At 47.1% G+C, this 10,579-nt stretch overlaps 1 protein-coding gene and 1 long non-coding RNA gene across 2 annotated transcripts; one reads left to right on the top strand and one right to left on the bottom strand.

The window, feature by feature from the left end:
- Positions 1-294: 294 nt before the first annotated feature.
- On the bottom strand, positions 295-10,529 carry CRLF3 (cytokine receptor like factor 3). The gene is made up of 8 exons (XM_015879621.2): positions 10,320-10,529; positions 9,005-9,212; positions 7,635-7,722; positions 7,013-7,190; positions 6,302-6,524; positions 5,520-5,652; positions 3,348-3,460; positions 295-3,063 (listed from the first exon to the last, which is right to left on the bottom strand). Exons 1-8 carry the CDS (start codon positions 10,443-10,445, stop codon positions 2,810-2,812), a joined length of 1,323 nt encoding a protein of 440 aa, XP_015735107.1. The 5' UTR covers positions 10,446-10,529; the 3' UTR covers positions 295-2,809.
- On the top strand, positions 7,718-9,181 carry LOC116654217. Its single transcript, XR_004309262.1, has 2 exons — positions 7,718-8,768; positions 8,903-9,181. It is a non-coding gene; the product is annotated as an uncharacterized LOC116654217 (long non-coding RNA).
- Positions 10,530-10,579: the final 50 nt, after the last annotated feature.

Raw genomic sequence — 10,579 nt, 5'->3', positions numbered from 1 at the left:
GCAAACAGAAAAACAGACAAATAAGCTGTGATAGAATATTGAGAACGTAACTGACAAATGCTTTGCAACCAATAAAATAAGGAAGACACATTTTTGTGAGAGGTATCCGTGTAGATGTAAGTGTTACATGGAAGTAAACAAACTGTGCAACTTGTGTGGGACTGTGGAGGAACTGAAGATGAAAATGAGAGAAATGGAGCAGCTCGTACAGGAGCTGTGATGCTCCATTTGTGCTCGCTAGAGGAGCTCAGCCGTGCCCAGCTTTACGCCCCAATCACGACTTACAAACACAGCTGTGGGATAAAACTTTATTTAAAAAACTTCAACTTTCACTTGACACAAACATCTGAGTTGAGGTAAATGAACGTACAGCTCCAAAAACACTCCCAGGACTTGCCAAGCAGTTCAGCTCTTGCTGCAAGGCTCCAATTGCTGGAGGTGAAAAAAGCTGTGAAGGAAGGGCGCAGTCTTCCATCCAGCTGAGCTCTGCTGAGGAAGGACAGAATTTCAGCCTTTGTAATCCAAGCCTCCTCTGGTTCCTGGGATACCTGGTTATGTTATTACTCAGCTCTCTTGTCCTGGGGTTCTTCACCCTTCCCAGCTTTAAGCGTACAGCTTCTGTGAGGTGGCTGAGCGGTACCTAAATGCTCATTTGGGCAGCTGGTCTTATTCTCAGTTAGAAATTCACAACTGGGATGCTGCCCTGGTCGCAACGAGCTCAAATCTGAGGTCAGAACAAGTTTTGTCTTCCCATCCCCAGCTCTCAACGGGAGCAGCAGGGATGTCCTGGGGGTAACGCATCCTGGGACGGCCCTTCACAGTTACCTTCAGCTGTTTGCTAACTGTATTCTCAATGAAGCATTCCCATCTCTGGAAGTACCTGAACTCAAGCTTCATGTCCCACAATGCTGGTAAACAGCAGCAGCAATGACTTAGACCCTCCAAAAGCAGATGGAAGGGAGCTGAGCTGCTGGTTGCTCACAAGTGTAGGTATTTGCTATGTTCGTTTCCAAACAGTAGCAGTGCGGACTTAGAACCAGTACCTGACCTCTGAAGTCTTACAGCTAAAACTACCGATGCATCCCAGCAGAGCACGACTGACTGCAGCACTGCCAGCCCCTCCGAGCAGCACTGACCCAGCTGCTCAGCTCTTGTGGCTACAGCACAAGAACAATATCTGAGACAGCAGATGGGATGCAGCACTGTTAGCGATATTCTTCACATCACAGTTAAAAGGAATACTGGAAGTACAGCATGTGCAAGTACCTTTCTACTGCCTAACACTGAAATAGTTTAGCTTGAGAAGTGGACAATACAGCAGGCTTTTTCTTGCTTGCATAGATTAGTCTTTCCTGCAGGTGTCCACTCCTTAATGCTTAATAGTAAAATCCAATTCTGCTGTATCTCAGTTCTTCCCAGCTACCTGAAGCAACTCATAATTACCAGCTACTGTTCTCCTTTTCTGCAGTTCCCTATCACAGCTGTTAGTAGAACAATGCAGGCAGGACAGCTGATCTGTTTTGTACTGATGGTGCAAACAGGGGGATACTGATCCAATCTGTTTATGTTAGCATGAGGGGTAACATGGCATGTTGAGACTGAAGAAGAAGGGCGGAATGATTGTCTAGGTGTTAGTAAAAATATATTACTGATATCTCGTACTTGAGGTAAGAAAGTCTGCTTTAAGGTCCTTGATGAGCATTACTTAAAAATACTCTTTGAATCCAGTATATCACAATTCCATCTTTTGACCAAAGAAAACCTGTTTGATAAGCTCATCATTATAAATCATTTTGATACTTATGGGAAATACTGGTAGCTTTATATACGGTTTAAATTAGTCCTGTATCTCCACCACAGAGAGAGCCAAACTGCACCATACGTGCAGGTCATCAATGGGCACTAATGGGAATCCCACACGTGGGAACAGCTGCTCAGTCCAATGGAAAGGAAGTGGCCTCTGCCCTGTGCAGGGTCTGTGAAGAATCGCAGCTTCCTTCCATCTACATGCCACACAAAAGTACCAAATCCCCAAGATTTGCTCAGATTAGGCTACAAAGTATAACTAGGAAAGTCATTCAGACCAGATAAGGGAACTGTCCCGCTGTAGATGTTGGTGCATGTGACAAGTGTCAGCATTAAGCTGGGGATGTAAGCATCACGTGGAACTATAGAAACTCTATTCCATGTAACGACACAGAAAACAATGCAGAAATACCTGGAAATAAGGCACATGAGTGAGACGTTGAGCAGAATAGCTCCGTATCTGAACAAACGCCATGGCTCAGACATCCTTGTTCTGGAGGAATAAACAGTACCGGGCACAGAAGAAGCTGCTGTGGAATGTGGGACCTGCTGTCTGTCCTTACGATGGCAGCATCGCACACAAGGAAGCAGAGCAGAGCATTTGCTCTTCTTATGAGTGGCATAAATATAACTTTGGTCCATTACCTCCCTAAGAGTTTACAGGCTTATTTCACAGAACAGCAGCATTAAGCGAAGTTAATTTCATATGATAAGCGTACCCTGAGCCGAGAGTACAAGGAAATACTGATTTAAAACAAAATCAAGTCTGGAGGAGAAAAAAAAACCCCACAGTCTTATGGACTTGCTTTAAACTGTCGCTGTGACCAACTGCTCAACCTTTCCCAGAGTAACAAATCCACTGTTTCACAATTATTTTCTGAAATGAATCCAGCAGGAGCACAATATAGTGGAGTTCAAGTAGTAGAAAGATTGATATAAAACAGCTGAACGCCCGGGCTGTGATACCACACGTTACAGTGAGAATCTTCACTCTCCCGAGCTGTTAAAACACCAGCACTTTCCAGCCTGGGTATGAGAAGGAACATCCAAAATACAGCGAGACGCAGCACTGATCCAGCACCCAGTCAAAGACCACTTCCCTGTTGTTAGAGCTGATGGTTACCCGCAGCTTGAAGTTTCCCCCCTCGGTGCTGGGAGGCCCCAGCTGCACAACTTCCATGTCAAACGTCACAGTGGATCCAGAAGTGACGGCAGGCAGTTGGTTTGTCATCTCCTTTCCATTTACAAACACTGCCCCTGAAACAACCAAGGGATCAAATGTTACTTCTCATTTTTGCAGGCAAATGAAAATGAAAGGCGATCCTGCCACGTTGCTTTCTGCCACATCAAATACACTGCAGTAACTGCATGCAGAAAACACAAGACCTAAGATTTCAGAAGGGATCTGAACTGTGAGCAGAATATACGCATTAAATGTGTGTGAAGGTGCTCCCGTGTTCTCCAGGGGCACGAAGGATGATGTGCCAAGGTTTTGGTGAAAAAAAAGGATCATGTTCTTCAGCCCTGTGACTCAGACTCACCATTTGTGCTAATGCACACAGCTTTATCTCGCTGCAGGGAATCGTAGCCATTCTGCTGCTCCACGCACACTCCCAGGCTGTCCCGTCTGTCAGGCTGCCCCACGGTTTCAATTCTAGCAGGCAAAAAGTCAAGTCAGACCCCAAAGCTTTAAACCAAGACATACAACAAAACCCACACAGCAGTGCCCTGCCACGTCAGCCCTCTGCCCTTTGCTCCAGGGCTCTCTCCAAATTCATCCAGCCTTCATCCTGCCAGCCGTCCCCACAGCCCCGCTGAGCACCGCTCTGCTTTTCCATACAAAAGATGAATTTCCTTCAGATTTCTAATGCTGTTTTCCGAGCAGTTCCCTGCTGTCTCCTTGGGGTCTTTTGAAGTGATTTTCAATTGTCTGAAATACGTCGTAAGAATCAGTACATGCACAGCCAGTCAGCTTGGTACAAATTGATATCAATAGTAACACCCGGGAGAGCGCTGCCAACCCGGCTACTGCTCAGCTGGATTTTGGTCCTGGGAAAGTCTCCAATGAAAAAGCAAACAAATGGTGCAAAGGGCCTGGGCTGCAGCTGCCCGAGGCTCCAGCAGCTGAGTGAGGGCGCAGTCTATGCTCCAAACAATGCTTCTCTACCTGGGTCCTCTGCTCTGCCATTTCTGAGGTACCAGCTCATCCTTCTGGGAGCACAGAGACACTGAGAACTCAGAAACTCAGCTTGTCTTTTCTACCAGGTAAACCAATGGGGGCTTTTTTGTTTGTTTTACGGTTTAAGAGAAAGAGTTTAAGTGCTTCAGGATTGTTGTCATCAAAAAATAGAAAACCTTAAGAAGAAGCTTTTAAGCACTGAAAAATAAACTGGGCAATAGAGCGGCACACAAGGGGTTAACCTGTGACAAACAGGGAAGATAAAATTGGAAGCATGTTTTACTTTTGCACACATAGGTTATTCAGTCCCCTGGGAACGTCACTGAGATAGCAAGAGCCTTGTGCTGCAAAGCAAAGCAAAACAGACGAGTTCAACTATCCAGGGAGCTTTTAATATGGAAGTGACCCACAGTGTTTTCCTAAAAGAGCTTTAAATGGAGCTTTTAGTTCGTTTTGGTGCCCCACTCTAGATTTCAAGCTCTAAGTTGTACACACAGCTATTAGAAAGGCAGTGCTTTTGTACACAAGGTGATGTTAATTAATTCCATCGTGCCCTTCCGCCTGCATCACACTCAGCCTCCCTGCAGCAGGGCTGCCCAGTCTACCTTTTCAAAAACACTGTATTTATCACAGCTTCGCTTTTCACTGATATTCCTATGTCCTGAATGCACAGGATGAATACAAAACTGCTTCACAAACACCTGTAACATGAACCTTGCTTATTTGGTTTGCTGTGCAAGCTGCCTATCCCCCTGTGAATAAATGTTGTTTCAGCAGATGGAGGAAGCCAAGCACCAAATGCTGCCTGGCAAAATCATGCAGTTGGAAACCAGAAGCTGCTGTGGAACTTTGGAAGAGGAACACAACCAAAGTTTTGAGGTTGTCTTGTCTTAAGATCTGTGTCATTACGGGATAAAGGACACGTGCTTGTTAGTGCCCTGCCATCCTGAAACAATCTCATCTTGGAGGAGTCCACGTTACCAAACTGCAAAGTGAAAAACGTTCATGTGCTACCAATAAAAAAAGATAAAAGACATCGGTCTGAAACAGAACCAGACATCGGCCTGAAACCTCAACGTTCTGCCTTTAATTTCACAGGCACTTTGGAGCCAAGAGATGTTAAAACTAGCAACAGATTTCAAATGAAAGCTTTTGGTCTTTTTATCCTACCTCAGACAGGGCAACCGAATACATCCTCATACCAACAGCCACCTCAAGGTAATTCATTACCAGGAAGGGAGAAACGAAACACTACTCCATATATCATGAACTTAAATTGCCTTTTGGGGCTGCCTACTGTACAGCAAGTAGTTTTATTTTATTTAACCAAGAGAAAGCTGGAATAAAGCTTCAGTCTGCGAGGTCTGTAACTACAACCAACATATCCAGAAGGTCCTGGTACCATCTCAATGATGCTACAGAGCTGCCATGGACCGTGACCCAGGTTTACATGCAATTCAAATATAACAGAGTACAGAAGGAGTATTAGTTCACAGTGGATGCACCAAACAACAGCTGATCAGAAAGTACTTGCCTGAATGTTAACGTTTGCCCACAGAAATAAGTAGGAGCTTTGGAGTAGAGCACACCACATGACTGAGAATCATTGCGCAGTGCTATGTTTCTTCGGCTGCTCAGGCTGTACCCCTCCAAACCAGCTGTCCATTCTTCAAAGGAAAAAACAAAAACAGCAAAAAACAGAAGCATGAACTCAACCAGACCAGCTGCTGCCCATGTAAAACACTCACAGTATCCACCCAGTTCACCCCCAGGAAGCTCAGGCTGTGTAAAGCACAGGGGTTGGTTTTGCCTACTTCCAATAGAAAAATTTTTTTACTCAAATCTCTTAAAATCAAGAAAATATTCTCCAGCTCACAGGGTTCCCCAGAACTTCACTCTTTACAGCAATCTCGTAGGTAAACCTTTATGAATCACTGCACTTAAAAATTGGAAAGGGAAAATAAAACTGAGACAAGAGAAGAACTCGTTACGTGACTGTGGGTCATCACAAAACAGGCCGGGATGGGAGATGAGGAAAGAAACCATCAATTCTGGGCTGCAAACACTGACTGGCTGCTGTTTGCTGAGACTGAGCTGGGACCACTCACCAACTCTCACACTATGGAGCTGAAATCTGAGTTAGCCACAGAATAACTTCCAGGATGAAGGAACAGATAGCTCATCACACGTTACAGACATAAATCATAGGGAAGGAAACCCCAAAATCATACAAAACGTAGGCCCATAAACCAGCTATGGGCCTCCAGGAGCAGCACCACTGACACGGGCAGAAGATGAACAGCAGTGAAACGATACCATGGGGAACCAGCGTGGTGCGGCCGATCTGAGGGACGCTCCATGGACTCCACTCCTGCCGTCCGTCTCCTCGGGCACAGACTCTGAACTGGTAATCAACGTTAGGATCAATGTGCAGCACTATGAACTCTGTCTCTGAGCCGACGTACACATCTTCAAAGTGACTGGCAGTGCTCTTACGATACTGCAGTCTGTAATCTTGTGGTACAAAGTCATCATCCACCTAGAGAAACATTTCCTGCATTAGTAAGGGACGCTGCTCTTGTTTTCCTTACAGCACTGCAGGCAGCCAGCAAAGGCAGTTCAGAATCACTATGTAATAAAGAGCAGAAAGCATTCCTCATTGAAAACAAAATCAGCCTCCAAACCAACTGAAAGCTTAAAGAACACAGTGAACACAGTAGAAACATGTAACACAACGCGTCGCAGCCCAGCAGAGCAAGAGCTGAAACCAAACACAGACTTGGATGGGAAATTCAGTGACAACTTTTAACAGTGAGGAGTGTTCACACTTATCCTTCATCAACGGTTCCAAGGAATGGCTTCCAATTCTTTGGTATTTCTAAGTCAAAAAGCTTTTACCACAAAAGCTCCATGACCACTCATGGCCCAATTTGGGGCACTCCTTTTGGCACAGGAGGATCAGATGTGTGTGACAGCAGCACCTTGGAACCTGGTCTGTATGATTTTCAGCCCGGAAGCTTTACCTACCTTACACCATCGGACTAAAATGCCTCCAGGCTTCTCAACAAATTCCTCCAATTGTACAGGTGGGCGAGAGGCTACAGTCCCGTGTCTGAATATCTGATTTCTCAGGATAGTAAGAAGGCAGTCATCCAGCTGGGCAGATAAACAAGGCACGTCGACCAAGGAGGGCACTTCTGGTAAGCTGAGAAAGGAAAGTTTGCTGTAATGAAAGGAGCCAACTTCTACAAATCTATGTTTTGTCCACACACTTTAATCTGTTCAGACTTTGCAAAGAGAGAACAGCTGCAGGAATTGGCATGTGCATTTCAAACGTAGGGACTCAGAAATCCCCCAGCCCTAACCAGCCTCAGTAAACACTCAAACACAGCCTGCTCCACAGGGAGCGCTTCCACCACTGACAGACAAACAGCCTGTATCGCTGCAGAGCACACGTGGGTTGAAACTACTTCATTTGGTGACTGCCAACCCCGGGAAACACCGAGAGGTGGGGAGGACAGAAACAGCTCGGATACATCTCCCAGGGGAATGGAATGGAGGGGGCTTGTTTCAAAGGATAAAAGGACTCCTATCCAGGAGCAGCACACATGCCGCTGCCCCAGACCAGCTCAGAATGACAGGATCTTACCTATCAAGCTGAATATGTAAAGCTTTTTTTGTAAAGCTGCAAAGTTTTTCATTGTGTTGTTCCACATCTCCACAGATTGCACTCTCTCCTGGAATCAAATGGTAAAAAATATTCCTCATGAGAAAAAATGTCCAAGAAAGGCATTCTTTGCTTCAAAGAATAACTAGCTCTGACACGAACAGCCAATTAAACATGAAGCATTCTCAGCATTTTTGCTAGACACTAAGCTGGAAAATACAATTACAGTTAACATCATAAAGCCTACACAGCAACATCTGAAGCTCTCGAGCTTCCTGCAGACACATCTGTAGCATGTAATAATTTGCCTCGGGTCTCAGACAGAAGCAGAACTGGAGTCAGATGCCAGAAACCAGGAATTCTCCATCTCCTTTAAAACAAGAGGCAGAAAACCTTAAACAGGAGCTTAAAAGCACAAAATAATTTCTACCATTGTTCTCTTTGCTACAAAATAAGGTCAGTATTGTCATAACGCATGAAGTAATCCATGGATTGAAGTGTGGAGATGAACAGAAACCTCACCATGGGCTTTCCATATAAAGTAGTGTCCCACACTTCAGCTTGCAGGGATGTAAGATCCATGTGCTGACTGTATGGTAATTTACAACGCGAGCAAGCTCGCTTGGATTCCAAATGGAGGATTACAAACATTGCAAATCTCTAACGAAACACAAAGGTCATAATTGGCAGCAAGAGATTTAATAAACGTGCAGGATTAACTCCTTTCTGATTCACATCTCTGCTCATTTTTTAAAGAAAATTTAAGCTGAGACATGAGAACAATGCAAGGAAACTGCCAACACCGTCATGCTCCCAGTAGGTTCTGCAATGCAGGCAGAGCAGTCAGCAGTGTTATTCCTTTCTGGCCAGGTGATCAGCATCAGCACGGTGCAAACTTGGAACAGAACTATTAAGAACTATTGGTCCACAACAGACAAAGTTTATCCTCACAGAGGACTGACATTTTTTCTCAGTGGAAATTCTACTGGAGCCAGTTGTTAATTGAATGAGACCAGAGACAACTTGTCATTTTGGTTCCCAAGATGTATTTTGTTTCAAAGCAGTGTGATGCGTTCATTCCAGAGCGGCAGGCTGCAGGATGCTCCTGCAAACAAGGTCTGTGCCCAAAAGCAGATATTCTCAGTCCTTAAGAGGGGGCAACAGCCCAGGAACGGAGTGAAATTAAAACAGAAGGTGACATCTCATGAGCCTACCCAAGTTTAATCTCTTTCTAACATTTCATTTGACAGGAATGCAGGACAAGCCAAACACACTGTGACAGGAACACTCCTGACTTTGAGAGAAGACACGCTGGGAGGCAGCACTAAGACTTAGCCCGGGTCCTGCCTTACCTTCCCGGAGCAGATCATCAGCCGTGCTGACTCCGTGCTCTATCAGCTTCTGGCATTCGTCCAGTGGTTTGATGCTCTCTTGTTCTATAGCATCCACTTCCTGCAGCAGTGACAACAGTCGCTCATCCAACAGCTTCTTTAGGGTCCCTTTTAAATCATTAAAATGTTGCTCGAGTACATCTCTGGTCAAGGTTGCACTTTCTCTGATCTAAATTCAGGTAAAAAGAAGGATTCAGGACAAGGGCAAAGACCGCTCACATCTCGTATGTCTGAGCTACTGTGTCTGCAAAGGAAAATGTCTGTGAAGTCAGCTTTAAAAAGGGGCCACAAGCAGCGAGTAACAGGGTGTGTTATGAACAGTGCAGGCACAGAGGGGAGGAGGCTGGGAAACGAGTCTGGACAAGGGAAGGGCAACGAGCTGAGCACATCAAGATCAACTGCTGAGGTTTGAGCTACGTGCAGATCGGGTTAATGCTACTGCAGCCAAAGAATCTGGTCAGAAAAGTCTGAAAGTCCCTCCTGGTAACTGCATGAAGGAACACACAGCTCTCCATGGAGCCCGGCCCTTCACTGGGTGTTTGAAGTCCCACCAAAGCTCTTTTCAAACAGAACCGTGTGGGTGCTGCGGGGTGATGGTGGGTGCAGCAGGTCGGGCTGGGTTTGGGAAGAAGCAGAGCTGAAGTTCCTACGCACATTCATCGCTGTGCTGGCAAACGGGATTTTAGGGAGACAAACGCATTTGTGCAGCCCTGAACTAAGGGTACAAAACCACAACAGAACATCTTCCTCTGAGCGCTTCTACCCCGTGCAGATGAGGAAACGCTGCACTGTGCACTGCACGGCACAACAACCGCACAACAACCGCACGGCACAACAACTGCACAACAACTGCACGGCACAACAACAACTGCACGGCACAACAACCGCAGCCCTGCAGCCGGCGCAGGAAGCTCTGGTTCTGCGAGGCGCATTTCCTGTTCAAGCCGTAACACCGCACAGCTCGGCTGCCCGACTGTCAGCCCCAGAGAAAAAGGAAGCGAGGGGAAAGCGGTCCGTGCTGACAGAACTGCTGCTCAGCGCAGAGCACCCAGCGCCTATAGGGGAACCAGCACGGGGTACACAGAGCTGCATAGAGCTACACGGAGCTGCACACAACTACACGGAGCTGCTCAGAGCCGCACAGGTCCGGTATCCCCGCACACATCCCGTGTCGTCCCGTCTCCCCCCGCCCCGCAGCCCAATAACGTCCCACCCTGTGGCCGCGCCCCCGCCCGCTCATCCCGTCCCGTCCCGTCGCTCCGCTCCGTTCCCCCACCTGTGTCCTGGCCTGTTGCAGCCCCCGCAGCCGTTGCTGCAGTTCCCGCCGGTAGCTGCGCGCCGCCTCGATGCTCTCCCGAGCGTCCTGCAGCAGCAGCAGCCGCAGCTCGGCCTGTTCCGCCATGTGCAGCCGCGGGCGGGGCCCGGACAGGCCGCACTGCGCGGGGCGGCACGTGACGTCACACCCCGCGGCGCCAAAACCCGCCCGACGGCGGCGGCGGGAGGAGCGTCAACCCGTCACGTGACCGGAGATTCGAG

This window comes from Coturnix japonica, chromosome 18 (assembly GCF_001577835.2).
Source record: "Coturnix japonica isolate 7356 chromosome 18, Coturnix japonica 2.1, whole genome shotgun sequence".
Taxonomy (NCBI): domain Eukaryota; kingdom Metazoa; phylum Chordata; class Aves; order Galliformes; family Phasianidae; genus Coturnix; species Coturnix japonica.
This window is presented reverse-complemented; position numbering and strand designations above follow the sequence as displayed.

What these genes read in the sequence shown, in the direction of transcription:
- CRLF3 (XM_015879621.2), bottom strand. Translation starts at nt 10,445, where the DNA reads ATGGCGGAACAGGCCGAGCTGCGGCTGCTGCTGCTGCAGGACGCTCGG. An exon ending in TGATGATCTGCTCCGGGAAG is followed by an intron (nt 7,723 to 9,004) that starts GTAAGGCAGGAC and finishes ATTTGATTCCAG; the next exon opens with GAGAGAGTGCAATCTGTGGA. An exon ending in TTTTAGTCCGATGGTGTAAG is followed by an intron (nt 6,525 to 7,012) that starts GTAGGTAAAGCT and finishes ATGTTTCTCTAG; the next exon opens with GTGGATGATGACTTTGTACC.